This window comes from Hyperoodon ampullatus (assembly GCF_949752795.1).
Source record: "Hyperoodon ampullatus genome assembly, chromosome: 4".
In the NCBI taxonomy this organism is placed as follows: domain Eukaryota; kingdom Metazoa; phylum Chordata; class Mammalia; order Artiodactyla; family Ziphiidae; genus Hyperoodon; species Hyperoodon ampullatus.
In genome coordinates this window covers 77,698,972-77,724,316 of record NC_136917.1, presented here as the reverse complement: position 1 = coordinate 77,724,316, position 25,345 = coordinate 77,698,972, and the positions used below count along the sequence as shown (strand labels likewise).

Below are 25,345 nucleotides of genomic sequence, written 5' to 3'. Positions count from 1 at the left end.
CTCTAGAGATTGAATTAATTTTAATAATCTATTAAAAATATCCATAAGAAGATATGTTTATTTCAAGTGATTTTTGCATGATATCCAGTTTGAATTTTCTGTACAGATTCATCTCTCTATTTTTTCCCCCCAAGCTTTATTGACATACAGTTTACATGAACATTGTGTAAGTTTAAGGTGTGCAGTGTGATGATTTGATACACATATATAGTGTGAAATCTTTACCACAATAAGGTTAGTTAACATATCCTTTAACTCACATAATTACCCTTTTGTTGTTGTTATGATGAGAACATTAAAGCTTTATTCTAATAGCAACTTGCAACTGTACAATACAATATTGTTAACTATAGTCACCACGCCGTACATTAGATCCCTGGAACTTATTCATCTTATAACTGAAAGTTTGTATCCTTTGACCAACATCTCCCATTTCCCCCATCCATAGCCCCTGGCAACCACCATTCTATTCTGTTAGTACAATGTTTCTATTAGTACAATGTTTTTATATTCCACATATAAGTGGAATACATATGTACATTATTTGTCTTTCTCTGTCTGACTTAGCCTAATGCCCGCAAGGTTGTCACAAGTGGCAGAATTTTCTTCTTTTTTATGACTGAATAGTATTCTTTTGTGTTTGTGTGTGTGTGTGTGTGTGTAAAACATATTTTCTTTATCCATTCATTCACTGATGGACACTTAGGTTGTTTCCATATCTTGGCTGTTGTGAACAATGCTGAAATGAATATGGGAGTGCAGATATCTCTTACAGTGATTTCATCACCTTTGGATATAATCCTAGAAGTTGGATTGGTGGAATATATGGTAGTTCTGCTTTTAATTTTTTCAGGACTCTTCCATACTGTTTTTTTTTATTTTTTTATTTTTTTTTGTGGTACGCGGGCCTCTCACTGTTGTGGCCACTCCCGTTGCAGAGCACAGGCTCCGGACGCGCAGGCTCAGCGGCCATGGCTCACGGGCCCAGCCGCTCCGCGGCATGTGGGATCTTCCCAGACCGGGGCACGAACCCGTATCCCCTGCATCGGCAGGCGGACTCTCAACCACTGCGCCACCAGGGAAGCCCTTCCATACTGTTTTTTACAGTGGCTGTGCCAATCTACATTCACACCAAAAGTGCACAAAGACTCCCTTTCTTCACATCTTCACCAACACTTATCTATTATCTTTTTGTTGATAGCATCCTAATGGGTATGAAGTGATATCTCATCCAGTTTTGATTGGCATTTCCCTGATGAGCAGTGATGTTGAACATCTTTTCATGTACCTGTTGGCCATTTGTACGTCTTCTTTGAAAAAATATCTGAGTCTTCTGCCCATTTTTAATTGGATTGTTCATTTCTGGTATTGAGTTATATGAGTTCCTTATATATTTTAGATATTAACTTTTTTTTTTTTTTTTTTTTTGCGGTATGCGGGCCTCTCACTGTTGTGGCCTCTCCCGTTGCAGAGCACAGGCTCCAGACGTGCAGGCTCAGCGGCCATGGCTCACGGGCCTAGTCGCTCCACAGCATGTGGGATCTTCCCGGACCCAGGCACGAATCCGTGTCCCCTGCATCAGCAGGCGGACTCTCAACCACTGCGCCACCAGGGAAGCCCTAGAGATTAACCTTTTATCAGATAAGGTTTGCAAATATTTTCTCCCATTTTTAGGTTGCCTTTTCATTTTGTTGGTGGTTTCTTTTGCTGTGCAGAAGCTTTTCATTTTAATATAGTCTTACTTATTTATTACTGCTTTTGTTGCTTGTGCTTTTGGTGTCCAAAAAGTCATCACTAATTGTCAAGGGCCTTTTTCCCTATGTTTTCTTCTAGGAGTTTTGTGGTTTCAGGTTTTAGGTTTAAGTTTTTAATCCATTTTTGAGTTGATTTCTGTGTGTGATGTAAGACAAGGGTCCAATTTTATTCTTTTGTATGTGGATATACAGTTTTCCCAGCATCAATTTATTGAAGAAACTATCATTTCTCTTTTGTATATTCTTGGCACCTTTGTCAAAGATTAGTTGACCATATATGTGTGGGTTATGTCTGGGCTCATGATTCTGTTCCTTTGGCCTATGTGTCTGTTTTTTATGCCAATACCATACTGTTTTGATTTTTATAGCTTTGCAACATAGTTTGAAATAAGGAAATGTGATGTTTCCAGCTTATTTTTTCTTTAAGATTGCTTTGGCTATTTGGGGTCTTCTGTGGTTCCATGTGAATTTTAGAATTTTTTTTTCCCTATGTGAAAAATGCCACTGGAATTTTGATAGAGATTACATTGAATCTATAGATGTTTTTGTGTAGTATGGACATTTCAACAATATTAATTCTTCCAGTCCAAGAACAGAAGATGTCTTTTCATTTATTTGTGTTGTCAGTTTCTTTAATCAATGTCTTATAGTTTTCTGTGTATAAGACTTTTCATCTTGGTTGTATTTATTCTTAAGTATTTTATTCTTTTTGATGCTATTATAAATTGGATTTTCTTAATTTCTTTTTCAAATAGTTTATTGTTAGCATATAGAAATGCAGTTGATTTTTGTATGTTGATTTTGTATTCTGCAATTTTGCTGAGTTCATTTATTAGTTCTAACAGTTTTTTGGTGGAGTCTTTAGGGTTTCTATATGTAATATCTTGTCTTCTGCAAACAGACAATTTTACATCTTCCTTTCTGATTCGAATGCCTTTTATTTCGTTTTCTTGCCTAATTGCTCTGGTAGGACTTACAATATTATGTTGAATAGAATCGGTGGGAGTGTGTGCATCCTTGTCTTTTTCCTGATCTTAGAGGAAAGCTTTTAGCTTTTTATCATTGAGTATATTAGCTATAAGCTTGTCATATATGGCCTTTATGGAACCATCCTTGCATCCCAGGGGTAAATCCCACTTGATTATGGTATAAGATCTTTTTAATGTGCTCTTGAAATCAGTTTGCTAGTATTTTGTTGAAGATTTTTGCATCTATATTCATCAGGGAAATTGGCCTATAATTTTCTTTTCTTATAGCGCCTCGTGTAGCTTTGGTATAACGGTAATGTTGACCTTGTTAAATGGCCTCTTCAGTTTTTTGGAAGGGTTTGAGAAGGATTGGTGTTAATTATTCTTTAAATGTTTGGTAGAATTCACTGGTAAAGCCAACTGGTCCTGGGCTTTTATTTGTTGGGAAGTTTTGATTACCTTATCAATGAGTGTATTATATTTTCTCAGTTTTGTAAAAGAGTAAATATTGATAGTGATAACCCACACAAACTAAAGCTCTTGGGGAGGGGGAAGCTAGGGTGGTTATCCTCAGTATTTTCTTTTTTTTTTTTTTTTTTGCGGTACACGGGCCTCTCCCTGTTGTGGCCTCTCCCGTTGCGGAGCACAGGCTCTGGACGCGCAGGCTCAGCGGCCATGGCTCACGGACCCAGCCGGTCCGCGGCATGTGGGATCCTCCCAGACCGGGGCACGAACCCGTGTCCCCTGCATCGGCAGGCGGACTCTCAACCACTGCGCCACCAGGGAAGCCCAGTATTTTCTTAAGTGTACAAAGGATTACTGAAACCAGAGAGTTTGAGAACCATTGTTTTATAGTATTCCATTGTATGATTATACTGCAGTATTTTTTTTTAACTTTTTATTTTACATTGGAGTACAGTTGATTAACAATGTTGTGTTAGTTTCAGGTGTACAACAAAGTGATTCAGTTATAAGTATCTATTCTTTTTCACATTGTTCTCCCAATTAGGTTGTTACAGAATATTGAGCAGAGTTCCCTGTACTATACAGTAGGTCCTTGATGGCTATCCATTTAAAATATATATACTACAGTTTATTTATGCATTCTATTATATGTTTGAGTTCGTTCTGCTTCGGAGCTTTTATGAATAGCTATGAATGTTCTTGTACATGTCTCTTAGTGTACATATAGACACATTTCTGTTGGGTATAAACATAGAGGTAGAATTGCTGGATCATTGAGTGTGCCTGTGTTTAGCTTTCCAAAGTAGTGGTACCATTTTATTTTACATTTGTATCAGCAGTTATGGGAATTCTGGTTGCTTTACATCCAAAGAAGTCATTTTTAATTATAGGAAGAAATTAGGGAACAGTTATTAAATTCACATCATGTTTATTTATAAGGCATTGTATGGCAGCATAGCAGAAGGAGTAAGAGTATGTTCTTTCCCATTAGTTATAACTTGCTTTCAGTCTCATTTGTGTCTGATACTAGCTCTGAGACTTGAGCCAATTACTCAATCTAAGTTCGAGTTTCCTTATCAGTAAAATGGATTGATTATAGTAAATATCTCACAGGATTTGTTGTGAGGATTAAATGGGATACCAGTGAAAAGCACTTCGCATTTGGCCCTGCCAAAAAGAAAAAATAGGCTCAGATGACTACAGTGAATGAAAGATAGAGGAAAGCACAAAAAAGTGCCCCCCTCCCCGCCCCCATCTCTTTTTCTGGCTGTTTATCTGTATCCTTTATCACACTGGTAAACATAAGTGTTTCCCTGAGTTCTCTGCACTGTTTTAGCAAACAAATCCAAGGGGGAAGAGGTCATGGGAACCTTTGACTGGGACAGAAGTTGTGGGTAATCTGAGGACCTACTACTTGTGATTAGCATCTGAAGTGGAGGGCAGTCTCAGTTAAGGCTGAGCCCTTAACTTGTGGGATCTGATGCTATCTCCAGGTAGATAGTGTCAGGACTGAGTTAAATTGTAGGATACTCAGTTGGTGTCACAGAATTGCTTGCTTGGTGTGATTAAAACCCCCACACATCTGGTGTCAGAAGTGTTGTGAATGTGGTCATAATGTGAGAGCAAAGGAGAAACACGGGAGGAAGACTAGTTTTTTCCTTCTCACTCTCCAAGGCTGCAAACATATAGTCAAATTCTGTGTTCATAAGTTACTTAGTTCCTTTCTGCCTTCTTTCTTTCAGTGTAGATAGAGTATTTGTTTGAAATGTACTTAGTTCCTTTGTTTCACCTCCCCCCCATTCTGATTGATTTAAATCAATTTTTTGAATATGTATGACATTAACATGTTTCAAAAGTCATAACTAGTGTCCACTGGTAGATGAATGGATAAAGGTGTGTGTGTGTGTGTATACATGTATACACACACAGTAGAATATTCCTCAGCCATAAAGAAAGAGTGAAATCTTGCCATTTGTGATAATATGTGTGGACCTGGAGGGTATTATGCTAAGTGAAGTAAGTCAGACAAAGACAAATACCGTATGATTTCACTTATATGTGGAATCTAAGAAAACAAAACAAATGAACAAACAGCAGAACAGTAACAGACTCATAGACACAGAGGACAAACTTGGTTGCCACAGGGGAGGGAAGGGGGAGGTGGGAGGGATAAGTGAAATAGGTAAGGGAGATCAAGAAATAGAAACTTCCATTTACAAAATAAATGAGTCATGGGGATTAAATGTAGAGCATGGGGAATATAGTCAATAATACTGTAATACCTTTGTATGGTGACACATGCTAACTAGACTTAATGATGATCACTTCATAATGTATGGAAATGTAGAATCACGGTGTTGTGCACCTGGAACTAACAGAGTGCTGTAGGTCAGTTATACTTCAATTTTAAAAAGAAGTCGTAAGTATATAAAAAGTTATACTCAGAAGTGTTATTCTTTGCTTCCACTCCATCTTCTCCCCCTTTGTAGGTATCCAACTTCATTTTTCCCTAGTTTTATTCTCCCATTGTTCCTTTTTGTAGCAAGCCAGGTACATGTATTTTATTTTCCTTGTTCCTTACACACAAAAAATTGCCATATGTGCTCTTTTCTACTTTTTTTTTTTCCACTTTATAATATCCCCTAGAAATCACTCCAAGTCAGTTCATAGATTTCTTCCTCATTCTTTTTATAGCTGTTTAATACTCCATCGTGGCTATGTACCACAGTTTATTCAACCAGTATTCTGTGCACAGCAGGATTTTTAAGGAGATGTTTATACACTCTTGAAAATGATTAAGAAATGGAACAAAACACAAATATAGTTTGAGCCTTTAATGCATTTTATATTTAATTAATTATACAGTCAAATAAACTATAAAAATTAAAATTCTGTAGTCAAGAAAACCAGGAGGTTTTTTTATTATAAGCCCCAAGGATAATAGTCAACTGATGAAGTGTGAACTGCAGTTGGTTATATTCTTTTTTTTTTTCCCCATTTACCAGTTTATTGCCATCCATTAGTTATAACTCTGAAAGAAGAAAGTGAGGACTGAATGACAGAAATATTCCAGATGAAGATCAATCATTTTTATTCAATTTAAAGTTTACCAAAACTAGGGATAGATAGCTTTGCACCTTCTAGTACCGTCACTAAGGAAAAATTAACTGACAGGCAGTGATAGTATAATAGCAGCAGCAAAAGAACAAGGGTAATCCAGAACTGATAAGTCTTTGAATGATCAAGGTTTATTTGTATTATAAGTTGGCATCTTTCTATAGGGATAGATGTTTATTTCTGAGGTAACTTTGCATTTATCAAGTTTATAAATGTTTAATACTTGTTGAATTAAACAGTAATTTTGTGAGGTACTTCAGGATTCATGTAGACTTAATTCAGGAAAACTTAGAGTCCTGATTGACAAAAATAGGTGCAACACAATATCTGTAAGTAGATAGATAATTGCAGGTAAACAAAAAGAAGGCAAAGTTATGAACACATTTTTTAAAATATATATATATATATTCTAGTTAATGGAAACTGAAAAAATTTTGTTTAGTGATGAGGAAATCTACATTGTAAACATTCCAAATTTAATACAGTATTTTGGTAAAGAGCGGCAATCAGTATTTTATCAAAATTTAATATTCAGGAGAAAATCAGTTTCTAAAATATTAAGGTATTTTAGAGTATTGTTAATGACATTTTTCATAAATTAGTTTTTGGAATTTATTCTGGCTGTTGGTCTCGTGACAAGCCTTATGATCCTATTGTGGATATTTACACCTAGGTGAGCAGACCATCATGAGGTTTTTTGTTTGTTTACTGAGCCAGTTTTTTCCACTGTGTGACACTAGTAGAAACAGGCTTGATTTCCCCTAATTCCTCTTAGGAAAATTCCAGACAAGCATGCTTAATTAGGGAAGTTCCTGTTCTGCCATCAAAATAGCACTAGATCAAAAATCAAGAGATCAGAGTTCTCAAGCCCACTCTGCCACTAAGAAGTTGTCAGCCGATTTAGGCCTCATTTTCTTGTTGGTAATGTGAGCAGATTTATTTGTATGTTCTTTCAAGTCCCTTTTCTAATATTTTTTGGTAGCTTGTACAGAACCATTGTGGCTTTGGTAGGAATTACGGTCATGAAGTATAAAGTATAATATTTACATTAAGTAAGGTGTATGTATATGTGCAAAAGTGATGAGAAAGTAAAGAATTACTAAAATTTTAAGAACTTAGGATGGAAAACAGTTTGTGATAGATATTTTATTTTCAGAATTATGCGCATGTAATTTGTAGGACGACAGCCACGTACTCTTAAATGGAAGAAACTCCTGTGATCTAAGAGCAGAGAACAAGATAAACTTGAACCCTACCTTTTCATCTTGGACCTTAACTTGTAGTAATGGACATGGATAACAAGCAAGATATTTACAAATCGTGGTATATGCTATGAAGAAGAAAAAGTAGTGTGATGGAAAGTAATTAGGGGAGGGGGGAAGAATATTGATCAATATGAGTATATTCAGGAACTGAGACATGAATGTTGAAAAGAAGCTAGTTAGACAAAGAGCAGGCAGATAGAAGGAAGGTAAACCACTTTGAGGTGGAAAAAGACTGTTATGCCCAAGAAACAGAAAGAAGGGCAATGTAGGGGCAGGAGCCAATTGAGGGAATGAAAGAGTAGCTTGAGATGGATTTGGGGAATTAGGACAATCATTTAGGGCATTGACATTGGTAAGAAGTTGAGATTTTATTCCAAGTGCAATGAGGAAACTATTGAAGGGAAAATTACTTGGTGTAATAAACATTTTTGAAAGATCATTCTTGTCTGTGTGTGGAAAGGAATTAGAGGGAAGCAAGAATGGAAGCAGAGTATAAACAATAATGCAGGAGAGAGATTATGGTAGTTTAGATCAGGGCAGTAGCATTCAGTGGAGATGGAAAAAGTGAAAGGAATTGGTATATATTTTGCAGAAAGGACTGACTGATGGGACTATATATGGGAGGAAAGGGGAATATCCTCAAATAATAAAGATTTAAAAAAATATTTAAAATTAGTCTGTTAAAACATAATATTTAACGCCAGTGTTCTACATGATAACTATTTTCTTGACAATTTTATCATTTTAATTTTACTTGGTTCTTTTTTTTTGTTTGTTTTTAGGCTTATGCATCTGGATGTGACATTGTTATACTGGGAAGTGATTTTGAAAGACTGCAAATAATCCCAGGAGCTAAACATGGAAATATTCAAGTAGGATGTGTAGATTGTTCAATGCAACAAGGCAAGGTTTGTAATCTTGTGGTGATATGAGATTTGTTTTGAATATGGTTTTTGTAAATATAGTCTCTGAAGTATCTATTTCCTATTGAATTAGAGGCTTGCTGTGTTTCCAAGACAATGAAGCTACAGATTTCTTTGGCTCTCTAAGATGCACTCTAGAGAACAAAATTCCTGACTCAGATGTATCTTAGAGATTGTCAGGAATTCTGTTCTCATATAATCTTGAAATATAGCATAGTTTTCTCCATGAATTGACAAACAAATATAATATTTATTACCTGTAGAATAGGTGTAAAGCTTACTTATTTAAAAATTGATTGGATTGAGGGAAAGGACTGACAATAAACTTCAGTCTATTTAGAAATAAACCCTGAAAAGAAATTATTGTTAGAGTCCTTTTTTGTCTGTAAACAGGTAGTTCTCTCCTTGTAACTTCTAGATAAACTTTGTACAAAAATGAACATAAATTGTATAATTTTTAAAATAATTTACTCCCAAGTCTATAAGAAAAATGAAAAATTTAATTTGAACTTCTGTTTACACATGGAAAGTATAAAGTTACCTTGAAAGTAAAAAAGCAACAAAAACAAAAGAAACAGGGCATATGATTTAACATCAGGTTAAATACGGTTCTATATAGTACCAGAGTTGGGAGAGTTATAACTTATAGGCAGTATAGCATATAGCTTAATATAGCACCATATAGGCATAGATGACCAGGCCTAGGTACAGTTGCAGCTAGACTAGGCTGAACTATGCAAATTTAATTTTTCTGCTAGATACTTAATTAATGTATATTGTTTGATGCTATGATTCTACCAGAACATTTTGTGTGAGAAATCAAAATGGGCCCAACCTTATTTTTTTTAATGTAATCATTCCTAATAAGCCTGCCATTCTGAAAAGTTACTTCTTGGGACCTAGTTTAAAGATACTCGTAACAAAGGAGTTTCAGCTCTTGTAGTCTTTGCCTACTTTTTGGACTACTGTTCTTTTTGTTATTCCTATGTTCCTTCCTTTCAGTAGAGTTACAGGTATTTCATCTGTCTCTCTTTTGTTCATGCCTTTCATTCTCACTGTACTACAAAAGTGATTTTTATTATGGAATGCTAAAAATCCTTTAGAGTTTTTTCCCTTTCTCTTCATGTTTGATCTCCTAGCTCTGTAGTTCTGTAATCTTGATTGTATATAAAAACTTACTTATACCATTTAGATTCACATAGGGCTTGTTAATGTTGGAAATCTAATTTTAGTAATTTTCAATATGAGTTATCTTTTAATAAGCTATATTACATGAAATCCAGGTTAGAATGAAGAGGTCATTTGGTTTTATAATTATTCTAATAAAGGGTAAATTTCCTTTGTTTCACAGATAACAGTACACTCAAATGATTCCTTAAGGTATCAAGATGAAAATTTGTAGATTTTGGTACTTGGGATTTCTGTTTACCTTTTAGAAGGAAATGCTTCTTGATACCATAGGCATCAATATTTTATCATTACTGTTTTTTTATTTGTAGTACTGCCAGATTAATTTTCCTAAGAAAATTCATCTGCGTTTGACTTGTTATCCATTTGCTTAAAACCATTCTTTGTTTCCCATGAACTTAGAAAAGTTCAAATTGTTCACCTTGGTTTGAGACCTTATTTAATCCACTCACATTTGCCTTTTTGGCCTCATGTCCATTATTTCTCTCTTCTACCTGGGCTGATGGTCAGTCACCTCCCAACATACTTTACCTCTTATAATATTTACACTTGTGGGGACTTCCCTGGTAGTCCAGTGGTTAAGATTCCACACACCCAATGCAGGGGCCCCAGGTGCAATCCCTGGTCAGGGAACTAGATCCTGCACGTGGCAACGAAGGTTTCACGTGCCGCAACTATGACCCGGAGCAGCCAAATAAATAAATATTAAAAAAAAAAAATTTACACTTGTGTTCATACTATGCCCTATTTCTAAAATTGAACACTCACTGCAGTTTGAAATCCTATCCACATTTAAAGGTGCAAACTAAATACTCCCAGGTGAAGTCACTGCAGATGATTTCTACCTTCTAAGATCTCCTCAGAACACCTTAAAATATCCATTGAAAGTTTTTTTTTTCCATATGTATGTTACATCCTCATTTCTTACTCTGTCTTCACTAGATTATGTGTTCTTATTTTTATCCCTGATCATTCATTCTATCTATATATCTATCTGATTTCTGATGTTTTAATATTCTTCATTTATGACTCACTCAAGCTATAGTAGTAGCTACCTTATAAAACAGAGCCAGCAAGGGTATGCTTCATTGATATGAGAGTAAATATTTGAAAGGTACTCAAATAAAATAGAATATTGAAAAAATATACTCCTTAGAGAGTTTACAAAGGAATAGATCTAAGTTTTACTTCTAAAAAGTTAAATATACACTGACAGAATTCTGAACTTTGAAGACAGATAACCTAAAAACTTGATTTTTAAGTCATGTCAAATTCTGTACTTGACAAGGAATACATCAATACATTTTCTTCTGTGAGGAAGGGAATTAACATTTACTATGCATCTTACATAGATAATTCTTTACCAGATGCTTTACAAATGTTATTTCAACCCTCAAAATAATCCTATTAGGAAGATCATATTATACATACTGTAAATATAGATAGAAACTAAGGTTCAGAGAGCTTAACTTGCTGGTACACAGTGACAGCACTGGGATTGTGATCCAGATATGGTAGTCCCCAAAATTGACATTCTCAAGTATTGGTGAAAGAAATTTTGTGTTGGGTATTTTTTAAGTTATACTATTAATTTCTTTTGTTCTTTTGATTCATAAGTAAGTTAACATATCCGTAAGTTTTCTTTCTTTTTTTCTTTTTTAAAAGATTGCAGCATCCTATGGAAATGTTATATCTGTTTTTGAACCAGTTAGCCTACCGAAGCAAAAGAAAAATTTGGTCAGTAATTCATCTTTTTCTTTTAGAAATGAAAATGTGTTGTGTATTAAAAGATACCATTTTTAAGAGTACAAAATTAGAGTGATCACATAAATCAGTATAAATTATACACTGTAATTAAAGACATGTTAAATGCCACTTCCTTATTAAAGATGTATGTTTCATTGAAGTAGAATTAAACTAAATTGTGCTTATGAATTATCTTGAAATGCTTTTCTTTTTTTCCATCTATCATTTTTTTCTTTTATTAAGTATTTGAAGAGTTAACAACTTGAAACTTGTCAGTTACTTTATTGCTAGTGGCAAACATCATTGTCCAGTCATATGTGGCACTTGTTCTTTGTTTCTGTGATCTACTTTTATGTAGTTTTTCTGCTTTATATATTTTGTTCTTAAAGTGACATGTTTTAATTGCAAAGTCTTAACCTACCCCCTGAACTTACTTTCTTGCACTTACTATATCATGTAATAATTGTTAGCGGGTCAGTGAATGTTTTTTTTTAATTAAAGAAACTATATTCAGAAATAGTTCCTGAAAGTTGGTTAAAACTTTATAATTTATAAATATTGAGGTTATGTAGTAGATTTCTTGGGTGTTTAGATGCTCTTAAAGATAACAGACAGAACAGGCTATTTTATCCATCTCTACTGAAAGTTAAACTAGTGATTTGAACCATGTGGAAGAAGATCAGCATGGTGTGGTCTAAAGAGCATTGTAGTAGGAGTCATAGGACTGGCTTATTTCTTTGCTGCTCTGTAGCTATTGAAACTAAGCAGGTCAACCTTAAGAGGCTCTTTGCTCAATTCCAAAATTGGTTAATGTTTGTTTATTTTTGATGTCAAAGACTGTGGAAATGTGTTAAATGTAAAGAATTAAACAGTGTGTCAACAATAGATTTACCTTATATATCTTTTAATAGCTTTCATTTCATTTTCGCTTAGCTCATTAGTATCTTACAAATTCCCTCTGACTTAGTTGGGCAGCTGTTATTTCTTTTTTATAAATAAGGCAGCAGAGACCCAAAAATAAGTGACTTGAGCAATGAAACAGCTATTGAGCCCCAGAACTAAGAGAGAAACTAGTTGTCTTGATTCCTGGGTGTGAGCATTCTTCTTCCCTACCTTGTGTTAATGAAAAATATTTTCTCTGGGTTAATTGATATCCACTTAAAAATTTCATGGAAGGAGAGTCCACAATTCTCTCCTCATTTCTATTTGTGTTTATATATTACCTAATGAATCCAAAGTTAGAGGCTCTCACACCATTATGAGTTAGTAACTGATAGCACTAAAAACAAAGTTTAAAGGTGGTTGCTCCATCCAAAACACTGTATTTCAAATAATACTCAATAAGTATTTGTTGAATGAAATAGCTGACTTTAAAAAAAATCAGTTTGTTATGTTAAAATGCCTTTATTGATAAGGGTAGAATTGAGAAGTTCAGGTTTTGCCCATTTTCTCTTGTACTAATTATAATTGTTTAATATAATAGTGTAAAAAATTCAATAAGAAGAGGCTTGTTTATTGGTAGGCAGCACTGACTTCACAGAGAGGGTGAAAAAAAAGCCTGATGAATAAAGGGAAAACTGGATCAAATGGAAAAATCATAAACTTGGAAGATGCACAAAATCTTGAATTCCAGGATATAGTCTCAGAGAATCCTTAGAGCCTCATAAAAAATATTATATTCTTTTATTTGTACATTCTGGAATATTCTTTTAAGATGGTGGTTCTTCACAAGAGGTACACTTCAGAATCACTAGTTGATACGTGTGTCCAGATCCTGCCCTGGGGAATTCTAAATGTGTAGGTGTGGGATTGTGCCTGTGTACTTGTACATCTAGATCTAGAGGGAGTTCTGATGTGTGCTGTGATTGAGAGCCATTCCTGCAGGATAGTGTTTCATAAAAGCATATTCTGCGGGCCACCTGTATCAAAATCACCTGGAGATGTTGGTTTAAAGTACAGATTTCCTATGCCCAGTTCTGGACCTTTTGAATCTGAACCTTTGGGCATGGGTCTTGAGCATTTGAATTTGTAATAAACATCTTAGGCTGTTTTCATACTAAAGTATGGGAACGACTACATTAAGATAGTGTTTATGGATCTCAATGTATTAGAGGTTAGAGAAGTCAACTTAGTAGGCCACAACCTGAATTTAAAAGAAAATGAAATATAATAGAAAATGTTGAGTGCATGACATGTAGTAAGGGTGAACTTAGATTGCATTTATGTGTGTATGTGTGTGTGTGTGTTCTGGGTTATAGTGCAACATGTATTTCTTACTGGTTTTCAGGTTTTAAAAGTTTGAAAAATATTGCTTTAAGGAATGAAAAGCCCTTAAATTATGTAATGTAAGGGAAGTGTTAACATCTCTTATTCTGAATTTTCACACATACTATACTCACTCAGGTGAAGATGAAACTTTATAGAAGAGGAATCCTCAAATAGCAGACACAGACACATTTAAAATTAAACCTTTGTAACTATAATAATAATAAAGTAATAATTATAACTTTAAAAGTCTGAGGTTAATATATACGTTGTCCTAGTTGGCAGATACTTATTGGTTGTTTAAATACACTAAAGACAGACTTTTGGACTTCTAGGAATGGATGTTCTCTCACTGATCTCCTCCATCACATATTTCTTATTTTTCTTGACTAGCTGAACATTTTATTCTCTTTAAGTATGACCACATGGTCAATTATACCTAAAAAAAATGAGTACATGTATTGTTAAAAATAATTAGTGTCAGTATATACATTTGACAGAAAAGATGCCAATAATTATTGACTAAATGACTTTTTAATTTTAGGAATTATATAGTCAGTGGCAGAAAAGTGGCCAATTTTTTCTGGACTCAATAGCACACAATATAACTTGGGATCCTGCAGGTAAGAATACAAGAAGAATTAACTGAAGTGAAATAACACTTGTCTAGGCTATTGCTTTTTTTTCTTACTTACATGTATTTCAGTTCTGCTTTGTGTAAAATGGTGGGGAACACAAAAGTAAGTAAAGCAGGTTGTGCTATTTTAGAGCTTATACTGAAATGAGGAAAATATGCACCATAATAGTGTCCAGCTATTGTAGGAATACCTGTTGTTTTGGGAAGGAGACACTAATTCTTTGTGGGGAATCAAAGTTCCATTGAAGAGGAGCCTTTTGCCATGAGAGTAGATAGATTTTGACAATGAAGGTAGGGATAGGTTGAGGAAGGAAAAAAGAAGTGAATTCTAAGAAGAGATAATGTGTATATGTATCAGTTATCTATTTCTGCATTAAAAAATCATCCTAAAGTCATTTTTACCAATTTACCAGAGTGAGCAAAGGAACAAAGAAAGGAAGCATAAGATATATTCTAGTAATGGTTAGTACTTCATTGAGGCTGGAGTGAGTCTGGTGATGAGATAAGAATACAGCATATATGGAAAGCCTTTACAGTCATGTGAAGAATTAAAGAATTTTAATTTAATTCTTTTTAATTGTATAAAATGTAGAGGTTTTTGAAGATGGCTAGTGACAGGCTAAGATTTATGGTTTTGCGAGATTTTTCTGGTAGCAGTAACTTAGAATGATCAGAGACAAGAGGAACAGGAAGATAAATACTGTATTATCTATAATTACCTTTGGAAAGTATGCATTCACAGTAGTCTGAATGAGAAATAAGAACTTGTTTCAGTGCCTTTATCATAGTAGGTGCTCAATTAATATGGAGTGACTAATGGAAGGAATACATGGATATGAAATGCATTTAGGTAGTCGAATTGACATTACTTGACAACTGGATTTCAGACTACTTTGAGAGTATCTTTGATCACGAGAAGAGTGATATGTAGGAGTTAGAGATAGTGGACCGTAAGTTTTATTTGGATGTATGGAATTTGAGATGCTTGCGTATCCTATAGCAGTATTCATTAGATCGTTAGAAATTTGAATCTAAATGTATGAGAGAAGTTATCTTTGGAACATAGAACTAGAAGTCATCAGTTAAGATAGGTAAGATAAATTTTAATATAGTAGATAAAATGGCTGAGAAAAAATGTTAATTTAGAATATGAAGTTCAGAACCTTGGGAAATTATTTTAGAAGGTAAAAGAGATTATCTTAGATTAAATAAAAATCACATAATGTTTTAAGATGTTTTTTCTCATGAGGTTGATGCTTACTAGCTGGTAGCCTACAGGTATATTTTATGCATACAGTGAAAAGAGTGAAAATTTGACCTGGGTTCAAATTTGGCATGTAGTACAGCACTTTGAATATAACTCTAGTCTGGATAGGGTCGCTGATGTCCAGTTTATGCCTGTTTCCTCATAAGATTATTAGCAGTGTCACCTTTACTTTCACAAGTGTTCCTATTTGGATGATAAATTATATGGTTACTCTATGATAGCACTACAATTTATTGTAATTATTTGTTTACCTTTTTTTTATTAGGCAAGGGCTTAGATTCTATTTTATTCAGTATTTTATTTATCTTTAGGGGTCCATGATATATTAAGCTCTCAATAAATGTTTACATATATGACTACAAGTTTTGTGATCATGAGCAGATTACTTAACATACCAAGAATGGTTAACTCACTTTAAATTAAGGTAATATCTATTTCACAAGATAGTTTTTTAATGATCAGATATTGTAGTATATATGAAAGTACTTGGTACTTTCTGTAAAAAAGTATTTATATAGGTACTTACCCATAAAAATATTGTTAGCAAGTGAACTGGCTACTTGAAGTCTCATGAATAACTGTAATAAAAACATTTATTATTTGAATTGAGTGATATTTCTTTAGTAATGACATAGTAGTTGCCTGGAATTTTTGTACCTGCAGTCTGTAAGTACTAATTCTTCAGAAGGTAGTATTGATACTGTTATTGATATTGACAGTATTTTAGTTCTTCTAAAATCATCATTACAGAGTAGTATTAGAAGATAACTACTTATTTCCTTAACATATCTAGTAGTGACTTGCCAATATTTCATGACCATTATCTTTTAAATCATGATTTATTTAAAATTCACATAAAAGTTTATCGTTTTTCATTTTATAATCAAAAAGTTTAAAATTTAAGTGGTTTGGTTGAGAAATGGGTTATTACTGTAATATAAATTGGGGAGCTATTACTACTTTTGTAAATGAACTTTGTAATTATTTATATAAACAGATTTAGAATATATTAAGTGAAATACAGTATTTTGGTTTTGATGAATATTTACTTATTAGTATATGCCAGGTATTGGGATATAAAGAATATTTTTCAGATGGTGCTAGTAAACTGACTATAGTGCCTTTGTGTTGTCTCCAAACCCACTATTGCATCTTGCTTAAATCATAAGACTTACTATTTTAGACTTAATGCTTTTTTTTCCTACTTTGATATCTATACTTCTGCCTTTCTGTTCAAATCAATGTATTATGCCATACCTTACCTACTTTTGTTTCATTCCATAACTGGGATGAATTATTTTGTATTCTATATTAATTTCTTAATCCTTCATGGGTTACCTCAGTTTCACCTTTAGTTTATGTTAAAGAAAAGAAAACTTGTCAAAACTGAACTCATAGATACAGAGAACAGATTGGTGGTTGTCAGAGGCAGTGGGCTGGAGTAGGGTGGGGTGGGATTGGGGAGAGTAGATAAAATAGGTGAAGGTACAAACTTCCAGTTATGAAATAAATAAATCCTGGGATGTAATGTATGACATGGTGACTATGGTTAATAATTCTGTATTGCGTATTTGAAAGTTGCTAAGAGAAAGTAGATCTTAAAGTTCTCATCACAAGAAAAAAAATTGTAACCACGTGTGGTGATGAATGTTAAGGAGACTTATTGTGGTGGTCATTTCACGCTGTATACAAATATTGAATCATTATGTTGTAACCTGAAACTTATACAATGATACATGTCAGTTACATCTCAGTAAAAAAAAAAAAGAAAACATGTATGTTGCTAAGCTAAACAATGGAATGATAACCATATTTAAATGGAATATCTCATTAGTATCAATACTTTCTGGGCTGTTTTTATCCGTCTATAGGACTTTCCACCTACTTGCTACTATTTATTGAGCTTCTGCTAAGTGCCTAGCCTGTGCTAGATATGTAATACATATTATAGCTAATTCTTACAACCGCTCTACACAAATTTCTAATTTTATAGGTGAGAAAATTGAGGCTCAGAGGTTGCCCAACTCGATCAAGTTCACATAGCTAATTGAGTAACTTATTTGGGATTTAGACACAAGGATTTCTGATCTAAAGTCAGTGTTTTGCCACAGACTCACTTTTTAAATAAAGTGATCTTTCCAGAGAGATAGAATGCCTTATTTATTGTCAGCTTTTTGGCCAAAATTGTACCCCCTTTATGTTCTTTGATAGCACAATCTTCTACTCAATTCCCCAAGTCATAAAGTTGTAATCTATCCTTGAAACCTCTTGTATCTCTCTGTTTTTTACTTGGTGTCATGCCATGAAAATTCTGTTCTTTTTTTTGAAATGGCTTTTAAATCCATGCTTATTACTTTAATATTTGATTCAGATCCTCATGATTTCCCATCTGTATTTATTATTGTCATTTAACCAGATTTCCCAGCGTCTTACGTTTTTCCTCATCTTGCCTATCTCTAGAGTTATAAAGAATCGTAATTTACCCTTCTTTGTTTACTGGAGTTTTTTAAAGTATGATGAAAATTATGGATTATCTCTCTAGAAAAATACGCAAAGTATACCTATGACTTTCGCATATATGTCATTGGAAGGAGGTTTATGGGCATCTTCATGTCCATCTGTTGACAGCCCCTCCCAGTTGAGACCCCTTGTTCTAAAATACAGATCCACTTATGTAAATTACACCCCCCTAAATAAAACCTTTAACTTCCATCTACCTATAACAAGCTCTGAACCCTTTATGAACCTCAAAAATGCTTCACAGTATGATCCCTTTTTTCCAAACTTATTTCTTTTTCTAGGTCTACTATGTACCTTATCCCTTAACCATAATGAGATTATGAGGCATTCTCTGGAATATATTTGAACTTGCATGTTTTCATGCTTCTGTTCATAATATTTCTCTACTGGAATGTGAACCGATCATGAAAAAGGACAGTCTTTCATTTCTTATTGTATTGCCAGTACCTAGCACAGTGCCTGTTACAAAGAAGATGCTCATTAAATGTTTGTTGGATGAGAGATGATAAGATCTGTTCCCTTTTTTGTCTAAGCTTCTTCAACAAAGTTAAAATATAGCTTTACTCCCCCATACCCCAAATCTCTTTTTGTTATTTGACTTTTTAAAAAAGTTGTATTATCTTTATAGTATTAAATAAAACTCTTGATCATGTACTTAACTCACTAATTAAATACCTAAATAATAATTGGTGAATGATATATATATTTTTAGGCAATCGTCTTTTAACTGGTTCTAGCTGTTTGCAACTGTGGTCCAGTGCTAACTTGGAGAAATCAGCTGAAGATGAAAATCCAGATAAAACAGATCTTAACTTTGGGGATTGGAGATGCATTTGGCATTGCAAGTAAGCAATTAATTAGGGGATTAAACCAATAAACCTGTTCCATGTGGTCTTATAAATGCATTTTAGTTGGTGTAAAACCATACTAACATAAAAAGTATTGATTTTGACATGCCTTTTCTTATATACAGAGGATTCACCATTTCCCATGTTCTGCAGACCCTTTTTTACTTTTTTTAAATTGTTGAATAAACATAGAAATGTGTTAGGCCTATATGAAGGTAGTTAAATAAGAACTTGCTAAATTATACAAAAGGAGACAGAGACACCTGTCATGCTTTTGAATGGAAGTTTTCCTATTGTGAAGAAGTATATTTTTCCCAGACTAATCTGTATGTTGAACATCATCCTTATCAAAATCTCATTGGAATTTCTACTTTTGAGCATAGTTCAAAATTTTATTTAAAAGGACAAATATGGGAAAATCAGGAAAATCCTGAAAGAAGAAAAGAATGAAGATATACAGTATAGTAAAATGAATTCTAAAGCTACAACTGGTCAAGCAGTTTGTTGCTGATACAGGAACAGATAGATTAGGGTCCAGGGTTAGACCCAATTATACAGGGAGATTCAGTATATAAGGTGGAATTTTACATCAGTGGGGCAACTTGCTAGCTCTGTGGAGGAGAAAACGACGTTAGAATCTCTTTCATACTTGGCACCAAAATAAATTTCAAAGGAAGAAGAAGCAATATCTATACAATGAAAAAATTGTAGAAGAAAATATCGGTGAATTGTCATAGTTTAATACTACCATGTCCAGTATGATAGCCGCATTTCACTTGAACCCTTGAAATAGGGCTAGACTTAATTGAGATGTCCTAAAAGTATAAAATGAACACTAGATTTCAAAAACTTTGCACAAAGAAAAAAATGTAAAACTCTTATTAAATTTTAATTGATTACACATTAAAATAATATTTTTGATATATTGGATTAAATAAAATATACTTAATTTCACCTGTTTCTTTTTTAAATGTCACTACTAGGAAATTAAAAATTACATATTGGGCTAACATTTATCATTTGTGTTCTATCACTGTTGGATGAGAAGTGCCGTTTTAGAGTTATGGAAAAAATTTCTAAGTATGAAACCAAAACTAGAAACTGCAAGGAAAGAAAAGGAAAAAATTAATAGTTTTGTGTATCAATAAAAAATTTCTGTAAAGCAAAAAGACCATAAGGAAAAGAACCAAAAACTTGTTGGGAAATATGTACAATTTTGGGTTAATGCCTTTTTTAAAAGCAGGTCTTAAAAATTAACTAGAAAGTAACAGATATCTCAAAAGTAAACAAAAATGGACAATGAAGAGAAAATTTTTTTTGAGAAAATTTTTAAACTGTAGTACATATGAGTAATGAGCATATTAATAGTTGATTGACCTCACTCAAAATCAAGAAATGTGAAATATCCATAAAGAAGAGAATGAATAATACCCATTACGAGTGAGTGGAGAAAAGGTATTCTAATATACTGTTAATAAGGACATACAATTGATGTCACCTTTATAGAGATCAATTTGGAAGTATGAATCAACAGCCTTAATTTTTCTTATGCCCTTTAGATAGCAAGTGCAAGTTTCTTTCATTCATTCAACAAATATTTGTTGAGTGCTTATCATGTTCCAGACAGTGGTAAAAGTGCTTAGAATATAGCTGTGAACACACAGGGGGAGATAGACAATACACCAGTAAATCAGTATGACAGGATGTTAGGAATGGCGTTCTCCCTGAGTTAGTTTTACATATTTTTTAAAAATTTACTTTTTAAAATTTTGGCTGTGTTGGGTCTTTGTTGCTGCGTGCGGGCTTTCTCTAGTTACGGTGAGCAGGGGCTACTCTTCGTTGCGGTGCGTGGGCTTCTCATTGTGGTGGCTTCTCTTGTTGCGGAGCACGGGCTCTAGGCGCGCGGGCTTCAGTAGTTGTGGCTCGCAGGCTCTAGAGCGCAGGCTCAGCAGTTGTGGTGCACGGGCTTAGTTGTATGTGGAATCCTCCCAGACCAGGGCTTGAACCCGTGTCCCCTGCACTGGCAGGCGGATTCTTAACTACTGCGCCACCAGGGAAGTCCCCTGAGTCAGTTTCATATGAAGCAGTAATAAGGTATAAATCAGATACCAAAGTCAGAGTAAGGCAGACCTCCTATATATATAGAATATACAAAGGAGATTTCAAAGGAGCTGGTTCCATGTTTTTTTTTGCACCACCCCCCCCCCAGCCAGATCATGGGTGTTAAAAAGGGTTTACATGTAGAGAGGAAATACGATTTTGCAAAGATAGTCTTTAGAAAGAGCTAATGGGGGAGAGAAGAACAAAGAAGTGCTATAGTGCCTTCACTGCAGATCTAGTAAGGGGGTTCCTTGGGTTGAACTGAAAATTTGAAATGTATTTCTTGCATTTGGGAGAGGGGAAGGATCTTAAGTTAAATCATAATCAGAGTTATACAGTGGTAAATTGGACTAGACATACTAATTGTTTATTTGAGGTGGTTTGTTATTTAAGTAAGCAATAAAGCCTTGGAATAGAAACTATGCCAGTTTTATTATAGGATCAACTGAAGATTACCCTAACTGGAATACATTTCAAAGTTGGGTTTGATCATACATTTGTGGTGCATTTAGAACACTGCTTATACCTGTTAGATGAGGACCAGTAGGTACGATAGAGAATAATTAAATAGGGTAGGGGGAAGAAGAGTAGAGGTGACGTTTGAGTATAGACCTGAAGGAAGTGAGTGAGTAAGCTATGTGTGTGTATCTTCTGGTGAAGAACGTTGTAGGAGGAGGGAACTAGTGCAAGGCTCTGAGGTAAAAGTGTATGTTACCTTGTGGCTGGAGTAAAGTGAACAAAGTGAGGAGTAATAGGGGAAATGGTCAGAGTCAGAAGTCAGCTTATAGGTTATTGTGAGGCTTTTGCCTTTTATTTATTTATTTATTTATTTATTTATTTTTTGCGGTACGCGGGCCTCTCACTGTTGTGGCCTCTCCCGTTGCGGAGCACAGGCTCAGGACTCACAGGCCCAGCGGCCATGGCTCACGGGCCCAGCCGCTCCACGGCATGTGGGATCTTCCCAGACCGGGGCACGAACCCATTTCCCCTGCATCGGCAGGCGGACTCTCAACCACTGCGCCACCAGGGAAGCCCTTGCCTTTTATTTTGAGTGAGTTGGGAAGGCCTTGGGGGTTTTAAGCAGAGGGTGTGTTGAGATCTGTTGGGTTGGCCAAAAAGTTCGTTCGGTTAGTGAATACTTTCAATAAAGTTCTTCGTGAAAATGAAAAATGTCTCTTATTTTTACTTAAAACCAAACAAACTTTTTGGCCAACCCAGTAATTCCCTTTTAAAAGAACTGCTTTAGCTACTGTTTTAAGAAAAGACTGTAGGGGCAACAAGGTCACAATCATGGAGACCAGACTTTTTTTTTTTTGCGGTACACGGGCCCCTCACTGCTGTGGCCTCTCCCATTGCGGAGCACAGGCTCCGGACGCACAGGCTCAGTGCCATGGCTCACGGGCCTAGCCGCTCCGCGGCATGTGGGATCTTCCCGGACCGGGGTACGAACCCGTGTCCCCTGCATCAGCAGGCGGACTCTCAACCACTGTGCCACCAGGGAAGCCCCAGACTTTCAATTATTTGTTTTAAAGATGTTCTTAGGATTAACCAGATGCATAAAAATGTGTGTGCAAAAATGTTCATTGTACTACTTAATGTTCATGACATATTTTAAAATAAATATTACAAAGCAAATTGTAAATATGGCATCAGTTTCCATCTCCTTTCCCACACCCTTCCACAGAAAGTAGATGGAGAGGGAGAGTGGAAGAGGTCTGGAAGTCAGTGTATTAAAATGTTAACCGTGATTTTGCATGGGAATGAGTGTTGTGGTATTGGTGAAGCTATGGATGATTTTATTTTCTTCCTTTCACCCATTTGTATCAATATTTTCTGTTATGTATTTGTAACATTTAAAATCAGGGGAGGGACTTCCCTGGTGGTCAGTGGTTAAGACTCTGCGCTCCCAATGCAGGGCACCTGGGTTCGATCCCTGGTCAGGGAACTAGATCCCGCATGCCGCTCTTAGGAGCCCTCATGCCGCAACTAAAAGATTCCGAGTGCCACAACTAAAGATCCTGCATGCAGCGACGAAGATCCTGCGTGCCGCAAGTAAGACCTGGCGCAGCCAAACAAACAAATAAGCAAACAAACAAACAAATATTTTTTAGAAATCAGGGGAAAAAAGTTATTTTTATTTGGAATGAAATGTGACAGAATATCTCTTTGGCCTGCTTTACAAATAAATTTAGGATGAATCTGTCTAAGCATGAACTTGGGTAAAGAAAAGGAAAGCAATCATAGTGAGAAGTGTCTTGAGATCAGTATACAGGTAGCCAGAAGGGAAGGTGAGAAAGGGAAATGAGCCAAAGCTCCTTGGAGAAGAAAAGACAACTATGTACCAAGTATGTTGGTGAACTTGGAAGGCCTAATCCATGATAGTTGCAAGTCTCCCATTAACCCATACGTAATCTTTAATTATGCAAATGCTGCCTTAAGGCAGAATTCGTTTTAAAATACTGATTTACTGGGCTTCCCTGGTGGCACAGTGGTTGAGAGTCCGCCTGCCGATGCAGGGGACGCGAGTTCGTGCCCCGGTCCGGGAAGATCCCACATGCCGCGGAGCGGCTGGGCCCGTGAGCCATGGCCGCTTGGCCTGCGTGTCGGGAGCCTGTGCTCCGCAACGGGAGAGGCCACAGCAGTGAGAGGCCCGCGTACCGCAAAAAATAAAAAATTAAAAAAAAAAAGTACTGATTTACTGTCCTTGTAAATGTATGTTGGAATATAAGTATCTATGGCTCTGGAAATTAGATTTCCAGATTAAAAAATGAAACCTTTCTTTCTCACATCCTAAGGGAATGAGACCTATGGCTCTTTTGTCTTAAGCTTTAAAGACTGACAAGTCATTCCTTACATGATTCTTATGCATGGATATTTTTACATAAAAAATAATTTTTATATTTAATATTAAGTTTTCTATTTTTAAATTTATTTTATATTTATGAGATATACTTAAAAGTGAGTGTGAAACTTGTGTTATCACAAAATTTTCTATTTGAAGCAAATTGCTGAATATAGTTTAGAGAAGTAATGTTGCATTCTCTTATTTAATTTTCCTTGAAAATTATTTCTTTTCTGTTTAATTTACAGAACTGCTTCCCAAGTTCATTTAATGAAGTTTTCACCAGATGGAGAATTTTTTGCCACTGCTGGGAAGGTAATTTGTAAAAATACTATTGTCAAGTTGTGTTTATGGTATATTTTGAAATGTCAGAAAAAATTAGCTGGCTTCATGAAGTTGAAAACATTTTCTGTTAAAAATGTTAAATGGCAAAAATTGGCTAAATATTGTGTTAAAGACAGTATGGTATAATTGAAACAACATAGATCAAAGGTAGATCTGGGTATAAATTTGCCATTTACCAACTGTTTGATCTTGGGCAAGTAGTACTCTCTTTGAGCCTTGGTTTTCTCATGTATAAACTGAGGATGATAGTACCTACCTCATAGGTCATTGATCATCAGATTAGTTTAGACAGTGTATGTGAAGTGCCTGGCACGGAGTCATGGATGAAGTATACTGTCAGTAATCAACTATAACTACTATTTATATTATCTTTTAGCTGACAGCTGTATTAGGCTGTATTTACAGTAAAAGAATTTACAGACTTTCTAGAAAGACATTTGTAACTTTTGTTCGTTATTACCTGTTTATTTCAGAATAATGTATTCCCTTGAAATTATTTTTATTTTTTTTTTTTTTTTTTTTTTTTTTTTTTTTTTTTTTTTTTGCGGTACGCGGGCCTCTCACTGCTGTGGCCTCTCCCATCGCGGTGCACAGGCTCCGGACGCGCAGGCTCAGCGGCCATGGCTCACGGGCCCAGCCGCTCCGCGGCACGTGGGATCCTCCCAGACCGGGGCACGAACCCGCGTCCCCTGCACTGGCAGGCGGACTCTCAACCACTGCGCCACCAGGGAAGCCCTATTTTTATTTTTAATCATTGGTTCACAGAGCACTTTACATACAACTAATAGTCTGAAGTTATTGTTCCCATGGCTCAAAACCTGCAGACTAAGAATATGAGATATACCTTAAATCCTCAGTGAGGTTTTTTTAGGATAAAAGTAGAGCTGTTTAATCTAATTGACTTTACAGTCAGCTTTGGCAATGCAATTAATAGCTTAAGAACGGAACCTGGTACATGCTAGTCTCTCTTGTTCTTGCTTTCCTTCTCAAATTAGGAGATGCAATTTTGATTGTGCTTAGAATATTTTACATAGGAGTAGTTGCTAACTACTTATCATCAACATTTTCTTTGAACATTCACATGGTAATTTATAA

At 35.1% G+C, this 25,345-nt stretch overlaps 1 protein-coding gene across 2 annotated transcripts in view; it reads left to right on the top strand.

Annotated features, from left to right (window-relative positions):
• The window catches only part of DMXL1 (Dmx like 1), a gene marked incomplete at its 5' end in the record, with an annotated part of 135,618 nt that overhangs the window by 5,517 nt on the left and 104,756 nt on the right, over positions 1 to 25,345 (top strand). For both annotated transcript variants that reach the window (XM_079701865.1, XM_079701864.1), the window contains 5 exons: positions 8,352 to 8,477; positions 11,346 to 11,417; positions 14,236 to 14,314; positions 18,828 to 18,960; positions 24,154 to 24,220. In XM_079701865.1, the coding sequence (XP_079557991.1) occupies positions 8,352 to 8,477; positions 11,346 to 11,417; positions 14,236 to 14,314; positions 18,828 to 18,960; positions 24,154 to 24,220 (477 nt within the window). The remainder of the gene's footprint in view (positions 1 to 8,351; positions 8,478 to 11,345; positions 11,418 to 14,235; positions 14,315 to 18,827; positions 18,961 to 24,153; positions 24,221 to 25,345) is intronic.